The 17,037-nt window shown below is 33.4% G+C and overlaps 6 protein-coding genes across 16 annotated transcripts; 3 read left to right on the forward strand and 3 right to left on the reverse strand.

The window, feature by feature from the left end:
* The first annotated feature begins 164 nt into the window (after positions 1–164).
* LOC115722151 (uncharacterized) lies at positions 165–3,682 on the forward strand. Of its 4 annotated transcripts, none has more exons than XM_030651280.2 (7): positions 165–419; positions 1,085–1,320; positions 2,072–2,256; positions 2,344–2,563; positions 2,660–2,745; positions 3,022–3,110; positions 3,217–3,682. In XM_030651280.2, exons 2-7 carry the CDS (start codon positions 1,207–1,209, stop codon positions 3,513–3,515), a joined length of 993 nt encoding a protein of 330 aa, XP_030507140.1. In that variant the 5' UTR covers positions 165–419; positions 1,085–1,206; the 3' UTR covers positions 3,516–3,682. The 4 variants fall into 4 exon arrangements, with proteins under 4 accessions (XP_030507140.1, XP_030507142.1, XP_030507141.1 ...); XM_030651282.2 differs by having other exon boundaries at positions 1,116–1,320; XM_030651281.2 differs by lacking the exon at positions 165–419 and adding an exon at positions 662–838.
* A 103-nt stretch (positions 3,683–3,785) lies between these two features.
* Positions 3,786–6,023, forward strand: LOC115722738 (pentatricopeptide repeat-containing protein At1g62910). Its single transcript, XM_030652028.2, has one exon. It carries the CDS (start codon positions 4,155–4,157, stop codon positions 5,931–5,933), a length of 1,779 nt encoding a protein of 592 aa, XP_030507888.1. The 5' UTR covers positions 3,786–4,154; the 3' UTR covers positions 5,934–6,023.
* Positions 6,024–6,218: 195 nt separating this feature from the next.
* LOC115722737 (pentatricopeptide repeat-containing protein At3g26782, mitochondrial) lies at positions 6,219–9,070 on the reverse strand. The gene is made up of 2 exons (XM_030652027.2): positions 7,892–9,070; positions 6,219–7,761 (listed from the first exon to the last, which is right to left on the reverse strand). The coding sequence occupies exons 1-2, from the start codon at positions 8,822–8,824 to the stop codon at positions 6,718–6,720; spliced, it is 1,977 nt and encodes a 658-aa protein (XP_030507887.1). The 5' UTR covers positions 8,825–9,070; the 3' UTR covers positions 6,219–6,717.
* LOC115722742 (uncharacterized) lies at positions 8,817–11,525 on the reverse strand. Of its 8 annotated transcripts, none has more exons than XM_061104481.1 (9): positions 11,476–11,525; positions 11,280–11,367; positions 11,112–11,197; positions 10,937–11,015; positions 10,685–10,744; positions 9,797–9,951; positions 9,640–9,711; positions 9,088–9,176; positions 8,820–8,958 (listed from the first exon to the last, which is right to left on the reverse strand). In XM_061104481.1, exons 2-8 carry the CDS (start codon positions 11,289–11,291, stop codon positions 9,113–9,115), a joined length of 528 nt encoding a protein of 175 aa, XP_060960464.1. In that variant the 5' UTR covers positions 11,292–11,367; positions 11,476–11,525; the 3' UTR covers positions 8,820–8,958; positions 9,088–9,112. The 8 variants fall into 8 exon arrangements, 7 of the variants coding, with proteins under 7 accessions (XP_060960466.1, XP_060960465.1, XP_060960464.1 ...); XM_061104479.1 differs by having other exon boundaries at positions 9,088–9,179; XR_009684625.1 differs by having other exon boundaries at positions 8,821–8,958; positions 9,062–9,179.
* Positions 11,526–11,814: 289 nt separating this feature from the next.
* On the forward strand, positions 11,815–12,814 carry LOC115722740 (uncharacterized). Its single transcript, XM_030652033.2, has 2 exons — positions 11,815–12,234; positions 12,581–12,814. Exons 1-2 carry the CDS (start codon positions 11,815–11,817, stop codon positions 12,761–12,763), a joined length of 603 nt encoding a protein of 200 aa, XP_030507893.1. The 3' UTR covers positions 12,764–12,814.
* LOC115722741 (uncharacterized) lies at positions 12,783–13,266 on the reverse strand. The gene has a single exon (XM_030652034.2). The coding sequence runs from the start codon at positions 13,122–13,124 to the stop codon at positions 12,921–12,923; it is 204 nt and encodes a 67-aa protein (XP_030507894.1). The 5' UTR covers positions 13,125–13,266; the 3' UTR covers positions 12,783–12,920.
* Between the last annotated feature and the right edge of the window lie 3,771 nt (positions 13,267–17,037).

Here is a 17,037-nt window from a genome sequence, read left to right on the forward strand (position 1 = left end):
TAAAAAAATATTAAGAGTAATTTTTAAAAATTATTTAAGTTTATATTTTTTTTAATAATGGGGTGTATTTATAATTTTATGGGGTGCAAATATAACTCCCCATTCTTAAATTACCAAAATGACTCCGTAACTCCAAATACAGAAACATTAAAGAGAGAGTGTCATAATCAAAGTCTTACCAAATAGTGTGTACCCCACTTGTAAAACAATTTTTTTTTTTTGATAAAATTATTTTATTAATTCAGAGCCTTGTAAGTTGTAACTGAGAATTTTTTTCCGTTACTAGTATTGTATCTTCTAAAATAAAAATATATATTAAAAGTTTTTGTCTCTATCTATGGATTCTCTGGTTTTCTGTGGGCCCCTTCAAGTCAATGGATATGGACATGCCCCTCCTGTTCTGCAAAGTTGAAATTCAGGTTGGGGAGTTTTCTTTTCTTCTCTCTCTCTTTTTTTTTTTTTTTAATTATTATTTTGTTTGAATAAAGATGTTTATCTTCTTCTTATTATTATTTTTGAATCTTTGATAACTTGCATGAAACATGCGTGAGATGGTAAAAGACTTCTGCTTTGTACAACTTTCTTTCCCATTCACTCACTTTACTGATAAATAATTAATTCTAGTATAATATACTTTTTGTTTCTTGTTTTTTTTCTTCTATATAATTAATATAATTTATATTTATAATACTTGTATAAATGGGTTGACTGTGAAAAATAAAAATTGGGTATTAAGGATAATTAAACACAAAATAAAAACGACGAAGTAAAGGGGTTGTGAATTAGCAAAGGAGTGGTATAGTGGATTGGATTATGCAATGAAAGACTGAAAATAAATGTAGGTCTCGATATAATTATATGCCATATATGATATATGAATATCAAAGCTTGATATGATAATGAGAGGCTTTAATTGAGAAAATATACTAAAAGCGCCTATAAGAATCCTAAAATTTAATTATTCTTTCCCCCTGATTGTTTTATTTATTTTATTATTCTTATTTATTTTTTTAAATTTCTCAAAGGCAAAAAAGAGAGAACAAGAAAATACCCATATCCATTAATATTTGGTATTTCATTGTAGATTTACTATCACCAAATTCTTTCTTTTGAAGCCATGATGGTATGAGCTCTTCAGAAAAGAAGACTGAAGAGTAGTCGCTAGTGGGTCTAGAATAAGAGGGAAAAAAAAAAGTCGAAATCATCATGACATTATCTCCATGGGATTTGCCTCTTCTTGCTGATCAAAACCGATACTCCAATTTTGAGAGCTTTCTCCAATCTGTCACTCCCATTATTCCTTCCAAGCGCATTCCCAAGGTAATAACTCTTTCTTTCTCTCTCTGTTTGATAAGTAAAATGTTGATGAGAACAATAGGTAGGTAGATGAGTCATGAGTGAGTGTGTTTTGGGTTTTTTTTTTTTTCTCATTAGTTTTCATGACTCTCTCTCTACCCATTTCAAAGATTTTTTTTTTCTTTGGAAAAGATTTGGGAATTAAGAGCAGGGCTGGATTTGAACTTGTAGTAAGATGAAGTTTTTTTTTTTTTTTTCATTCCCTTTTTATAAAATATTAATGTTATTTAATGACTTGAACCCGCGACCGGCTAGCTCGGTTCAAACTTGGGCGAGGGTATTTGAGGCTCATCATCCTCTTCTAAGCTCTCTTACTAAAATAAAATGGGGAGGTTAAATATATTTAAGGATCTATGTGAAATAACATTACTTTTTAGAAGGAATAGAGGTCCCATATCATTAAAAGAAATATTTTCTTGGTAAAAATTGATATTAATACTATATGACAATCCTATAATTGAGTGAAAACGACAAATTACACTCGAGTACACAATTAGTTGTATGTAACACGTATGTAATACGACCGGTTTATGAATAATGAACTAAAGCATAAACAAATTGCATGATAAAAAATGTTGCAATTTGTTTAAAGAAAAAACTAATATATCTCATTGTTATTCTTATTAATATTCTAGTGTATACATAATTATTCATAATTGTAAATATTTTTGTATTTAAGTAACATTTTACAAAAATCCTAAATGTGCTTCCTCAGTCACATGCTGAAGATTTTGTGGAGTGCTTCTCCTTAAATAGCCTTTGGAAATTCTTCACTGAAAGAAGTATTTATGGTGTTGGTGTCCCAATTCTTTTGAACAATGGTGACAGTGTCCTACAATATTATTGCCCATCCTTATCAGCTCTACAAATATATGTGGAAAATCCCTTTGTTTCACCAAGGTACTCCAAGCGAGATACTTCTTATTTCTTTTTCTTCTCTCTTTATTGCCAAACTTTGAATTTTCATCCATGTTTATTTGTAAGTAGGATTGGTGGAAATATTAACTCTTGGAGTGATGAGAGTGAAAATGATGAACTATTATCGCAGTCTTTGAGTAATAACTCGAGTAAGAGCTCCGATAACACTTCGGATGGTTCCAACACTGACCATGAAGTCTCTTCTCAACAAGTCGATCGCTTCGGGGACCTGTATTTCCAATTCAACGAGACATCTAGTCCTTATGACAGAGTCCCTCTAACTGAAAAGGTAAAAACACTGATGACAATAAGCAATCTAAGTTGAATTATAGTTTTTTCAACTCAACTCTAGAAGATTATTAAACTAATAATATTACATGTTCAGATCAATGAATTAGCTCAGAACTATCCTGATTTGCTGAAGTTTCAAAGCACAGATCTCTCTCCTTATAGTTGGATAGCCATTGCTTGGTATTCCTCTCCCTCTTTCTCCTTAATAAATTTATCATATTTGTTTGTAACACTTTACTAATTTTTGTTCTTTACCTCTATGAACTCAAACTCTCAAACCAATAAAAACAGTACTGCTATTCGTTTTCAAGATAAATTTCATCCAATTACAAATTTAGATATACTTAAGGAAACATATTTGAAAGGTTTTTATCTATCACTTATTTTATTTTTTTTCCTCAATTTTATTCATATTCATATGCTTTGTTACAAATTTGTATGACTTGTTTTTACTAGGTATCCAATCTATCAGATTCCATTGACCAAGAATGTGAAAGAGTTGTCTGCATGTTTTGTCACATATCATAATCTCTCCTCCTTCCATGGTAAGTTACTCTTAACTAGTATTTTGTATGAATAAGAAAGAGATACAAATAAAAACATTATTGTACTAAAACATGATTACATTCATGTATTTTTGTTTTTGTAAAGGTGTTTCGAATACCATTCCACATGAAGAAGCTAAAACTTTTGCGTATAGAAATTGTGTGGTGGGGAGTGAAGGAAGCAACGAAAATCTAAATGAAGAAGAAGATGAAGAAGAAGATCTTAGCGCGATTCGTCCTTTTGCTGCTGCAATGTATAAGATGAATGGCGAGCTTTGGATGAATCCAGAGGCTGCAGATCAAGCAAAGATTGGGTCTTATCTTGATGCTGCCACTTCTTGGTTGAAGCTTCTAAGTTTCCAGCATCACGACTTCAATTTCTTCATGTCTCGTAGATGTTTCTGATCATCATCATCACCATTTTTCACTCCAGTTTTTATGAGGAAAAAACAACGGGAAAAAGACTTAGTTTTGATTAGATAGACTAGTTAGTTCTAACTAGAACCGACTGTACTACATGACACTACAGTTTATGATCAATCAAAACTGCAGCTGGTTATAACAAAAACAAATTGCATTCGTCTTCGTCATATAAAATAATAACACAATTTTCTCCAATAAAATATTAACATCTCTTTTGGAGTAAAATTTATAAAAGTAAGGGTAAGGAAAAAATTGTAAACAAAAATGAGATTTGTTTTTTTCTTTATTTTTAGTGAAAATAGTTGGAACCTTTCAACAAATTTAACAATCACTAAAGATTTTGGAACCTTTCAAAAATAATAATAATAATAATAAATTAGGATAATATTTACAATATATCTGGTTGGCCTTAAAGTAAATCATTGCACCTGCTGTCTAACCAATTTACCAATTTGGGAACAATTCCAGAACCCACTATAGTGTGCATATAAAGTACTCATTTTTTTTTTGTTGGGTTAGTTGAGATTCTCACAATTAGTTTTTAGGGGTTTCTAACTTTCTATCCTAATATTTCTTCTGCAAGTTAAAGAGAAAGATTGAGAGTGAAGATTCTGACTGACGATGAAACCTCTAAGGTTGATCAGAAGAGTTTCTGGTAATCACTCTCACCCCTTCATTTCTCTGTTAGGGCTTCTCAGACCTCAAATTCGTTGTTATGATTCCAACTACAAAAGTGTTAATCAACTGGAAAAATCGATTCAAACTCGCTGCAGATCTGGAAGCCTTGATGTTGATAAACTTTTATGTCTCTTTGATTCCATGATTCAAATGCAACCCATTCCCTCTGTTACTGCATTCAATCATTTACTTGCCGCACTCTCTAGAAAAAACCAACACTCCACTGTTTTTTCTCTCTACAAACACTTATCCATGCGTTATCGCCATTTTCAACCAGATGTTCATACCTTAACCATTGTTATCAAATGTCTATGTCGTTTGAAGAAGATGGGTTTAGGTTTCTCTGTTTTGGCAAGTATTTATAAATATGGCCTTCGCCCAGATGGCCATACCTTAAGTACTCTGCTTCATGGGCTTTGTATGGAAGGCTCCATGGTTGAAGCCCTGGAGTTGTTCCACAGAATCTTAGACAAGGAACTCCCATGTGATGAGTTTGTTTATGGGGTCATCATTAATGGGCTTTGTAGAGCCGGAGAAACTAGGGAGGCATTTAAGGTGCTTAAGCAAATTTACCACCATCCCAAACTCAATCCCACTCTTGAATGTTTCAATCCCATCATTGATAATCTTTGTAAAGAAGGGAATGTGGTTAAAGCCAGAAGCCTGTTTCAGGAAATGATCAGTTGTGGTCTGACACCAGATGTTGTAGCTTATAATTCGTTGATTAATGGATTATGCAAATTTGGTGATTGGGTTGAAGCCAATGGACTCCTCACAAACATGATTGGTTCTGGAATTTCACCAGATGTATATACTTATGGTATAGTGATTGATTCTCTTTGCAAAGAAGAGAAAATTCAGAAAGCAATTTCATTGTATGAATCTATGACTAAAGAAGGTGTAGAACCTAATGTTGTCATATATAATTCTCTCATTACTGCCCTTTCTAAGAAAGGAAAAACAAAGGAAGCATTTGCCCTCATGGGAAAAATGACTAATAGAGGTCTAAAGCCTAATGTCTTTAATTACAGTTCTTTATTGTATGGGTTGTGTCATTCAGGTGAATGGGGGGAAGTTTTCATGTTGTTAGCTCAAATGAAGGAACAAAAGGTTTCACCTGATCTTGTGACATTCAATATTCTCATAGATGCTTTTTGCAGAAATAAAAAGATGAAGGATGCTTTCAACGTGCTTGATCTAATGACTCAGTGGGAAGTTAGACCAAATATTATCACTTACAGTTCTTTACTTTGTGGGTTGAGTCATTCAGGTGACTATGAAGAAATTGCTAGGGTGTATGAGAACATGGTGAGAGAGAATATCTATCCCAATATTATAACTTTCACTATACTCGTAGAGGCTTACTCAAAAAGAGGAATGATGGACAAGGCTCAAAATATATTTGAGGAAATCATTCAACATGGGGAAGAGCCTGATACCATGATTTATAATACAATGATTAAAGGATATTGTTTGCTAGGAGAAGTAGACAAGGCCGAAGAGATATTTCAACAAATGGTTTCAAAAGGTGTTCTGCCAGATTTTGATTCTTATTGCACCTTGGTCGAAGGCTATATGAAGAGTGAAAAAACAGATATTGCTCTCAAGTTTAGTAAAGAAATGATTGAGAAAGGCTTGGTGCCTGACCGTGTAAGACAAAACATTGGGACCAAGATTTTTGGTGACAGACTTAAAAACTTCATAATCACTCACAACTGTTAATAATATATATCATGTTAAACGACGATTATCAACTGATTGACTTCTTTGTATCAAATTATATAACTTGGTATATGTACTTCAGTTTAATTTGAATTGTGATTATGGTGTGAATGAGTGGTAGGGAGATTCTTTTATTCGATGAATGGTACGAGCCTTTCGCAATGAAATCGGAATTCATCTCTTGTTTTGTATGCACCTGCAAGATAATACTACAAAACAACTGATACAGTAATAGGAAACAAGAGAAAAAGAGAATAAAATGAGAAAGAATCAGAAGATAGATGATGAAGACGTGAGAAAGGTGAACTGTAATCACAATCATTTTTATTCTTCTGCATTACTATCCAGCCATTATACATACATACCATTCAACCCAAGCGCAACGCTCCAGGTTTAAAAATGAAAAATAGAATTTAAAGTACTTCAGTTACATAGACCAATTAGTCTCCTTAGATTCATTCATTGAATATAATCGTCGAAGTCAAACCACTTGGGGGTTCCTTCTCTCACGTTTTGGGCATCTCATTAGGCTGGTCTTAAGTTTCGCTTTCCAAATGTTGATCATGCTAATCTGTGTTGAGAACTTTATTCTATATATATAAATATATATAAGAGGATATAATCTTTCTGTGCATATTCTTTAAGTTACAGATGCAAGAGAGTTTCATGTGTTGTCTTTGTTCATTTGTTTGTTAGTATACTTAATTAATGAGAATTTTCCTTTTTATTTGAGAAATCTACTCAATTGTGTAGAAAGAACATTTTGATTCTTGAAGCTGCAAAATCACCAATAATCTCCACAAGAACAGAGACCACCACTAAAATGATGGAATCGCTTTAAATCTCTGACAACTATTTCTCGATCAACAACTTTGGATATCAACTTAAGTACGGTGTGACAGTCCCCGCAGACCCTCAAATTCTTTATGATCTGGATTGTTGTCCCAGGAATAGAATTCATGATTCCAAAGACAACAGCCAACTTCTCACTATGGATTTTTAAGGTCATTTCCTTCTCTTCCTCATCAACATCGTGAACAACTGATGCGATATTGGGTTTGTAGCCAGCTTCTTGCAGCTTCACAATCAGTTCTTCCCAATACTCATAAATCTGCTGGTGTTGAGGATGCTCTCTATCTCCAACCAAAAATACATGAACTCTTCCTTTCAGTTCAACCAAACTGAATCCAGGTGGTTTAACAAGTCCCTGATTCTTCATTAGTACTCTCATCCTCTCAACATCTTCCCACCTACCAGCATCAGCATATATATTTGACAGCAAAACATAGTACCCGCAATTATTTGGATCTAACTCAAACAATTTTCTAGCAGAAATCTCCCCAAGCTCAACATTCTTGTGTATTCTACAAGATCCAAGAAGGGAACCCCAGACTACAAAATCAGGCCTTACTTTCATCTCATTTATCAAATCATAAGCCTTCTTGAGATAGCCAGCTCGCCCAAGAAGATCAACCATGCAACCATAGTGCTCAACCCCAGGTTCTATGCTGAATTCATGCTTCATTGAATGAAACCAACGCCAGCCTTCTTCTACTAGACCAGCATGGCTACAAGCAGCTAGAACTGATACAAAGGTTATGTAATTTGGTTTGGCTCCATTCTTAATCATCTTGTAAAAGACTTCCAAAGCTTCTCTTGCACGTCCATGCATACCATAACCATTAATCATGGCTGTCCATGATTTAACATTCTTCACCTTCATGCAATCAAGAGTCTTCCTTGCCATCTCCGCTTTCCCACATTTGCAATACATATCAATCAGAGCAGTGCCCACCACAACATTCTCTTCCAAACACTTTTTCAGAACCTGTAAAAGCACATCGAATGATCTGAATAACAATGGGCAAACAATATATGAAGAAGATAATAAAATACACAATTCAGTGTTGCATTTAAAAAAAAGCAATGCAAATGCAAATTAGAAGGAATGTGGACACCTGATTGTGTATGCACTTCCCAGTCCGCAGAGTGCCTGAATGAGCAGTGGCTAATAGCAAAACAGACAAGGTAACCGCATTATAGTTCATATTTCCAGCCTTTTTCATCTCGTAGAAAACTTCCAAAGCGTCTGCTGAGAATCCACTCTGGGCATACACCGCAATCATTGAGTTCCAAGAAACTACATCTTTTAGAAACATTCCATCAAACAACTTTCTAGACAGACGCAGCTCACTGCACTTGGCATATGCATCCATCAAAGTGTTTGCAACCCCTAAATCTCCATCAAAGCCTCTTTTCACCACAAACCCATGAATGCCTTCAGTAACTTCCTTTTCTGAAACACGAGAACAAGCTGAGAGAACCGCAACCACAACAACTGGATCTATAGAAACATCCACATTTTCACCTTCTTCGATCAAGAACTCCTTAAAAAGCGACAATGATGAATGGGAGTCTCCATTTTGAACATACCCAGTAATCATAGACGTCCAAGACACTACATTTCTGTGAGGTATACAATCAAAAAGCACTCGTGCGTCCCTCAATTCACCACATTTAGAGTACATGTCAACAAGAGCAGAGGACACAAAGAGATCAAAGTCCAAACCAAAGACCATAGCTTGTTGGTGGGCTTGTTTGCCCGAGCGAAGATCGAACAAAGCCGAAGATGATTTGATGACGCAAGGGAAGGTGGACCTGTTGGGAGTGAGAGACAGCTTTCGCATGGATGAGAATGCTCCAAGTGCTTCGACTGAGTCCCCACTCCGAGCCAAGTCGGCAATGATGGAGTTCCATGAGTGGACATTGGTTTTATCAACGTAGTTATTGAACAAAGCCCGGAGATTGAAATGGGATGAAATTGAAGAGTAGTGGAGTGTGCATACTTTCAAAGGTAATTTAATGAACAAACTAGATTTTGAGATTTTCATTAATACGTCGTGGGCTTTGTAAGTTGGTCAATTCCAAAGTCAAAAGAAAAACTTCAGCAAATAGGGACCTGGCATATCCCAACTGAAATTATCCTCCCTCTATAATCATCTTCAGCTCAATCATTGTTTGTCACCTGTCAACAACATGAGCCATATGAATGAATCATTTTTCTAATACAAATAAGAAGAAGTTAGGTGTAGTAGCAACTTTTGTTTTCCTGCTTATCTTTTTAGCACATTTTAATTTTCCTCTCATTGCTAACCACTTTTATTGTTGTTCGACCCATTTTAGAAGTGTCTCCAGTCCTCATTGCTCCCACCCAGATGCCCACAGATTCCTCCCTTTTCGCATCTACTTTATTAAATTCAAAATTATCAAACACTAAGAAAAATAAAGAATCAAAACTGGCATAAAATCAAAAGGATAGATACATGAAGCACGTATGTTATACACAAATTTGGAAATTGTATGTTGTACACAAGTTCGGAACTTGTGAGCTAGAACAGAGAAATGGGTTATTTAAGACGCATCCAAAACACAATAAAGCTTAGATCTTGAAGTACTTATATCCATACTCAGGACTTGTCATCCCCTCTTCCCAATCACCCATGCTACAACCCCCAAAAACTATTTGTTCAATTTCTATATATCTGTCAGCCAGAATGAAAAACAAGACAATTACGAATCAAGTGTTTTGCATGTGTAAAAGAATAACTTCATAAACAATACATAAGCAAAGATCTTTTAGTTTTTTGTCCGAAATCCATGAGCAAAGATCTAAGTGGTGATAAAATGGAAATGTTATTTTACTTACTCTGAACTCAAGACTGTCAAGCAGTTGAAAAGTGCATCAATGGCAAAATTATCTACTGTACCAAGGTCAACCCTGTAAAACATTTAGGGACAATGTTAAGATAACAAAAAGAAATTGGTATCTGAATTTGGAAATGAGACACATCTAATTGTCTTACCAGACACTACCCCAGTTGTCCTGAAATTTAATGTCACTGATGTCATGAAATGATGAGGGAATAACTTTGAAACCCTTCTCTGCATCATAAAGAGGATCATACTCTACGGATGAATTGGCCAACTGCCCATCGATACATATTAGTAAGGCTTTCAGCTGAATATATGAAAAGACCAAACTTCAACATATCCTAAAACTATGTATCAAAGTTATACACAAAGAGGATCATGCCCTAAGAGAAAAACCCTACTTTCTAGCAAAAACTTTATGAAGTAAAATTTTAAATTCTGTTACGTTAGTATTTTATCATACAATATAGTTACTTTGTTAGTTATTAGAGTTAATCCCACATTGCTAATGTGTAGAAATAAAATGTCATATATAAGATAAATGAGCTCATCCCCTCCTTGCTAATTGGTTTTGAGATGGATTATCCTAAATTCTAACATTAGTACACAAGCTTTTCAAACAGCAATAAGTTTGAGAGACTGGATTCATGTCATGATGACAGGAAGCTAAGACACATTTATTCTTTTGACATATATCTAAACTAATACCAACTGACCCATTCACTGATTGGCTAAGCATTCATGAAGCTCATGATGCATATATCAAAAAAAAAAAAGTGCAACTTGTAATTCTATTTTCATTGTAAACAAAATATGAAAATTTGTACCTAAGAAAGCAAGCTTTCTGAATACAATACATAAACATAATTGAAACATAGGCCAACTTGGGATTGAAGCAAATGTTGCTACAAAAATAACACTAAGAAACACATAAGACAGACAAGTTATTAGGACTAAACTCACAGGACCCTACACCACCAATACAGACAACTATGTAGAATTTGAAGCAAAAGAGCATAGCAGAATAATTTATGGCCAACCTGAAGATTAGAAGAGTTGAATGAACCTAAGCGACCGAGGACATACCATGATCGAATAACCTGCATATTATCCTTATAATTAGATAAAAAAAAATGTTTTAAGCTTTATTGAATCCTAAGGAAACAGGAGATTAAAATTAAGAAATAAAAACAAATATCTTTTTTACTGTAGAAGATGTTCATGGTAATTTGAGTCATTATTGAGCACATCCTAAATAGCTAAAAGAAACACGGTTGATGTTCTCTACTTACACTACCAATAATATCAACATCTCGATCAGTCGGTGAACCATATAGTTCAAACCATATGTATGAATCAATAGGGTTGAAGCTGTCAACCAACAGAAAAGATACATACATTAGACACGGCACCCCCTTTACATTTCCAAAAGATTTGTTAATCGAAGCGAAAAAAAAGGAAAATTACTCTCTAAAGCTGACTTTGAAAGCAAGAACAGAACCGGTTTTTGATTTGCTGAAGTCTCTACCCTTTGTCCGAACTCTTTCTTCAACCTGTGCCATTGTCCAAAATGATAAAGGCGCTTAGAGGAAGCCCTTTTCACCATTGCTCATATTATAGAATGGTAGTACATACCTTCTTCCTCATAAGCTCAGGATTGCCTATGCTATCACCAAGAACAGCTCGGAGCTCGGTGTCATCTTTGCAAGCATCTTCCAAAACTCTGTAAATCCCAAAACAAGTATAATGGGTCACTAACCATTTCATTTAGTCTCAACGCCAAAAATAATAAATAAATCATATATTGAAGCTGAGAGAGACAGAAACTGACTTTGCCTAAGAAGGATAATTATGGAGTCGATCGTGCTCTTGTTTCCTCTTCTCTTCCCGAATCTTCAGGAGCCTCCGACTTCTCGCACTCGTGTTCGACCCTAAACTACCTTAAAACCAACCAAATTATAAGTCAGAAAAATCCATGATCTTCTCTTATTATATTAAAGGAGAAGTATTCAGAGCAGAGACGAACGATGGTGCTAGCAATGAAGATTGGCGATGAGGGGAAGTAAATGGTAGAGTAGGGATAGATTTTAAGGCAACACTGGTGAGAAGTGTTTATAAGGGTATTATGGGAAATGGAAATGGAAATGGAATTTTTTTTATTTAGAAAAAAATGGGTATACAAAGCACAACATGGGTCTCCTTCTGCCTTTCAGTTTCAGCAGCAGCGTTTCGCTGCCCTTGCAGTATCTCCCAATCACTATTGATAAAGCACAACTCCAACCCACCTACTTGGGCCTTGAATCGTTCACTGAGTCGACTCAACCCTAGCTCGATGAGTCAACCTCTCTCGGCTTCGGCTTCGGCTTCGGACTCCACTCCCCTCGCTTCCCCAGAAGACGTCGATAAAACCCAAAGCTTCGACGTACTGGTTCAGTATGTGGTGCTCCGTCGAGATCTGATTGACACGTGGCCGCTCGGTAGCGTTGTGACACAAGGTTGCCATGCCTCCGTATCCGCCATTTGGTCCAACAAAGAAGATCCTCATACACTTGAGTACTGTAACCCGGATAACATCGATTCCATGCATAAGGTAATAATAAACCCTCCAAAGAAAATCTTCCCTTTCATCCGTTTTTCAATTCAATTTTTTTAGATACATATTTCTGTTTTGGGAGATTTCTTGATGTATATCTTTTTTTATGCATTTCAGTCTAGACTAGATTCTATATTAAGGCTTTGAGAATCTAGACTGAACAGAGAAAATGACAATCCTGAGTAATAATTATATCATGTGCATTAGTTTGGTGATGTTGAATGTGTTTAAATATTTGCTGAATATTTAGCCCTAACTTTTGGTGATCTGAGTATTTGTAATACTTGAAACAAGGGAACATTGCCATAAATTAATGGTGTCACCATACTTAACTTTTTTTCAGGTTACACTTGAGGTGAAGGGAGAAACCCAAATTTTGAACTTGTCTGAAAAACTCACAGCTGGTGGTATAGCACACAAGTTGTGGATTGAACAACCTGAGAATTTCCCAACCTGTCTTGCTACGAAACCATATCCCAAGTCCGTTGTATCATCATATTTTAAGAGGCTAAAACTTTGCAAGTGATGTACTTTTTGTCTTGGTATTATTATTGAAATAAATTTGTTTTTTTTCATATATTTATTGAAATAAAAGAAAATTACATGGGCAATGAAAAAATATATGATAATAATTACAATCTATCTATAATATGATACAAAAAAAGAAAAGAAGAATTATAGAATCAGTGGAGAGCTACGAGTGGTTGGTTGCAGAGGGTACATAAGAATTTGCGTTTGGTTTTCCAATAAACAGGGATAAAACATAGCCTCCATTGATAATGAACATCCAAGGCCCGAATCAGTCCTCCACAGAATGGGCAATTACCAGGGGCCGTTTGGCTCGACACAACCCTTTCGTCCACGTCGCTTACGCACACAAAAAACATGGCTTCTTTAGTCAAAAAGATCAATTAGAAGAAGAAGAAGAAGCTGCTACTAAATTGGTGATAGTTTCTCTCGAAGCTTTTCAGAAGCTTTCTACAATTTTTTGTTTTCGGCGAAGATGAGATTGAACTTACCTTTGGGTTTTTAAGGGAATTTATAGATTCTGAAGAATGAGAATTTGTCAATTTGAGAGTTGTAGAAGAGTCTCGAATTTGGGAAGAAAAGAAAAAATCGCATAAAGCAAGTTCTAGGAAGAGGCAGTTGCGGCATTACATGAATATCACAATTTCTAAAATTACTTTATTTATTTTTATTTTTGAGATCACGACCATTCCTCCTAATGTAATACTAAACCCTTATTTTGTATCATTCTTATCCTCCTACATAAAGAAATAGCGATGGGGACTCTTTCTCCAAAAATTTTATTACTGCAAAATTTTATCAACTTGAGCTCAAATTTGAATGAAACTACGTGTCATCTATGTTAAATAGTTAATTGTTAATATAGACGTGAAGTGTCACATTTATATTAATACATTTAATATTATTTAAAAATTATAAAAATATTTTAAAATTTATAATATTTTTTAATTTTTTAATATTTTATTCTCTATTTTTATAAATTTATTTAATTTAAAAATAATTTTTTAAATAATAATATTCGTACTAATTTAAACGTATCATGTGTACAAGAGTGTACACATAAACAATCTATAGTGACAATTAACCGAATAACACTTTAAATTTGCTACTAATTCAGTAGCTTAGAAAATTTTACTGCCAAAATTTGAAATTAAAAGATTAAATGCAAGTGCAACAACAATTAAAAAGATTTAACTACAAAAAACCCTCTACTTATGGTTCTATACGTCTTTCCATAACTTTCTAATACTTACGTAATATGAGTTTAATAAGACCTTTAAAGAAACAATAAGTATTTCATTCAAAGTTTCTTATATATATTGTAGTGATAGTTACGAGAGAAGTAAGTTTCTTATATTTTAAATGACGGCCACTATCTGAGATTGGTTCGTTTCCGTCATCTTGACCGTACGAGCCTCCTCTTATGTGTTGAAACGTTTCTGTTAGTTTTTGTTTCACTTATTAATTCCCCTTTTATTAGTTTAATTCTATTTAGTATTTTTATGGGGTTAGAATTATAAAGAGTACTTTCTTTATTTGATTTTATATGTTGTGATCGTATTTATGTGTTGGAACTAATTAAGTTTTCCATTAGTCTTGTCTTTTGACATGGTTCTTTAGTCTTTTCGTTTTTCTGGTTCGATTCTTGTTGGTTTTTGTTAGTTTTTTTGTTTATGTGGGGCGCTTTGGCATGGGTTGTGTAGCTCGAAATCATCATGGTGCTATGGTAGAAGCATTTAAGAAGGGAAAGATTGGTTGTGTTCAACTCGAAATTGCTTGGATAATAGGCATTAAAGAAGTTTTGAGTTGGATTGCAACTCATTTGTGGAATAGAGTCATGTTGGAAATAGATAGTTTGGTGTATACAAGCGATTCAGAACGGTATTTTTATGCCTTCACAGTGTGGTCTTATTGTTCAAGATGTTCGAAATTTGTTTTTGACTTTATCTTTTGGTGATTTGGGTTTTGTAAAGCGATCTGCAAATAAGTTGGTTCATTGCTTAGCAAGAGACTCTTGTTTCTCAGGTTGTGTGCTTCAGTAAGAGGACTGCTCCTCTGAAGTGTGTTCTATTATTTTGAACAAATTTATTAATTAATAAATCTTATGATTTTTATTTTTTTTTAAAAAAAAAAAAAAAAAAAAAAAAAAACTCTACTTATCAAATAAAAAAAAAAAACGCCAAAAACTCTCCCAAAAATATTAAAATAAATAAAAGATGGCTTTATATTACAAAAAAGTCAAATTCTAGAAAATATATATATTAAAAAGTCAAAAGTGATTACGAAGTGTCAAAGTCTTTACAATTTTTTCTTTTAGCTAAATATTTCAAGAAGTTCCTAGTTATCTTCTATGTATTAAGCAATTGTTTTTTACACCATTACACACCTCGACACATTGTTAGATTTTAGTATAAATTACATTTTTGGAATTCAATGGCTGTGAATGATTTATTAAGAAATGAAGGGTAGGAAAAGTGTTCAAACTAGTTACCGGATATTTTATGTGCGATTTTTTTTTTTTTTATCCTTTTTTGTTTTGTATTGTTTTGTGTTCATTTTTTTTTTATCAAAACTCATTTGTTTCTTCTTCTTTAACATTTCATCTTTTTTCTTTTCTTACCTTTTTTTGTTCTATTTTTATTTTGGTTAATTAGCAATTTTTCTTCTCGAACTTTGACATATACTAAATCATGTCCCTTGAATTTTTTTAGCCGTTAAAAATTCTCCTTGAACTATTGAGATTGTTAAATTTAAGGACTTTTATCTAATTTCATTCAATTTTACTGTTTCAGTGATTGTTTATGTACTAAAACATGCTCTCTAGACTTTGATATATACCAAATTATGCCCCTCAAACTTTGATATATACTAAATCATGTCCCTGAACTTCCATCAATGTTAGAATTTTTTTACTAAAATTAGACAAAAGTCCTTAAATTTAACAATCTTAATAGTTCAAGAAAAATTTTTAACGGCTAAAAAAATTTAAGGGGTATGATTTAGTACACGTCAAAGTTCGGGGAAAAAATTACTAATTAGTTTTTTTATTTTTGTAAGAACAGCCTTTGTTGTTGATATTATTAGGTGTTGTCCTGGTTCCAATTGAAGACTCAACAACTACATACCTTTTGTTTTAAAAATTGGACAAAATCCCAACTTTGTCGGGTTCGAATAAGACATACCCAAAAAGTTTTACTCTTCTCCAACTTTTGCAATGATCCCCGCACCACCACAACCCCAATTTTTAATATAGTGTTGATTGATCTACTCCTCCCATACTAAATTAAAAGGAATTTGATGTTTTGATGGGCTATTTTGATAGAATTTGAAGAGTGCATCAAGTGAAACTATAAAGTTTTAACATAGAGATTGGTGAAACTGGTGCAGTCGGAAAAACCTTCATATTATATGAATTTATTAAGTTCAAACAACAGGGCCAGGGTGGTTACAAGACTGCTTTTTATGGGTAAGACACATTTTCTTCTTCAACAAGTTGGTGTGTGTGGTGCAAAATAGATATGAATAATGAATAATGAATAATGAATAATGAATAATGAACTCATATTATAAACATATGACTTTAGGAATGTTGATCTTGCCATTGAGAAGCATATAAATGATAATGAATACTATCACTTTCTATGGAAATACAACTGTCCAATAAAATCAAATTATCTATTTACCCTCAGTAATATACTCAATTTCAAATTAAAAAATACATTAAATTATTATTTATTTGACAAAGAAAAGTATATCATCCGGTCACAAAAATTAGTTTTACCAAGTTATTTCACTATTGCTACAGTATCAATTCCTTTATCCCATTTGAAGGATCTCAAACCTCTATATTTTACATAACACTCCTAAAAAAAAAAAAACTATTATTTTTTACACAATTGTTAAACATGGTTGTGTTTAATGTGAGCATATACTTAATACATGAATTATGATCCGTGAAGGCCCCCTTACTATTACATTACATATTGATACGGGAGTGTTTGTAGTAAGGGGGAAGTATTGTGATGGTTAGAAATTTGAATTGTACATTATAGGGGGTTAGTAAGTGTTCAAAATAATTTGATCAAATGATTATCTATAAATTTAATATATTAATATATATTTTTAATATATTAAATTTATAATATTGAGATTGAAGATTTAGATAATATTTGAAACCCGCATTTAAGGGATTTAAGATTGGCCCATAAAAAATTAATCTTATTTTCATAATAATAATAATATATTTATCGTTAAAATTAAAATACAGTAGAA

The sequence above is a fragment of the Cannabis sativa genome, chromosome 9 (genome assembly GCF_029168945.1).
Source record: "Cannabis sativa cultivar Pink pepper isolate KNU-18-1 chromosome 9, ASM2916894v1, whole genome shotgun sequence".
In the NCBI taxonomy this organism is placed as follows: Eukaryota; Viridiplantae; Streptophyta; class Magnoliopsida; order Rosales; family Cannabaceae; genus Cannabis; species Cannabis sativa.

Bases quoted from the DNA above. Each gene is read 5' to 3' on its own strand.
- LOC115722740 (XM_030652033.2), top strand. From the start codon at position 11,815: ATGGGTATACAAAGCACAACATGGGTCTCCTTCTGCCTTTCAGTTTCA. The intron at 12,235-12,580 runs GTAATAATAAAC...ACTTTTTTTCAG, and splicing joins ACATCGATTCCATGCATAAG to GTTACACTTGAGGTGAAGGG.
- LOC115722741 (XM_030652034.2), bottom strand. From the start codon at position 13,124: ATGTTTTTTGTGTGCGTAAGCGACGTGGACGAAAGGGTTGTGTCGAGC.
- LOC115722737 (XM_030652027.2), bottom strand. From the start codon at position 8,824: ATGAAAATCTCAAAATCTAGTTTGTTCATTAAATTACCTTTGAAAGTA. The intron at 7,762-7,891 runs GTGTCCACATTC...GTGCTTTTACAG, and splicing joins GGAAGTGCATACACAATCAG to GTTCTGAAAAAGTGTTTGGA.
- LOC115722742 (XM_061104477.1), bottom strand. The intron at 9,712-9,796 runs GTAAGACAATTA...AATGTTTTACAG, and splicing joins GACAACTGGGGTAGTGTCTG to GGTTGACCTTGGTACAGTAG. The intron at 9,476-9,639 runs GTAAGTAAAATA...TCTGGCTGACAG, and splicing joins TTGACAGTCTTGAGTTCAGA to ATATATAGAAATTGAACAAA.
- LOC115722151 (XM_030651280.2), top strand. From the start codon at position 1,207: ATGACATTATCTCCATGGGATTTGCCTCTTCTTGCTGATCAAAACCGA. The intron at 1,321-2,071 runs GTAATAACTCTT...GTGCTTCCTCAG, and splicing joins CTTCCAAGCGCATTCCCAAG to TCACATGCTGAAGATTTTGT. The intron at 2,257-2,343 runs GTACTCCAAGCG...ATTTGTAAGTAG, and splicing joins AATCCCTTTGTTTCACCAAG to GATTGGTGGAAATATTAACT.
- LOC115722738 (XM_030652028.2), top strand. From the start codon at position 4,155: ATGAAACCTCTAAGGTTGATCAGAAGAGTTTCTGGTAATCACTCTCAC.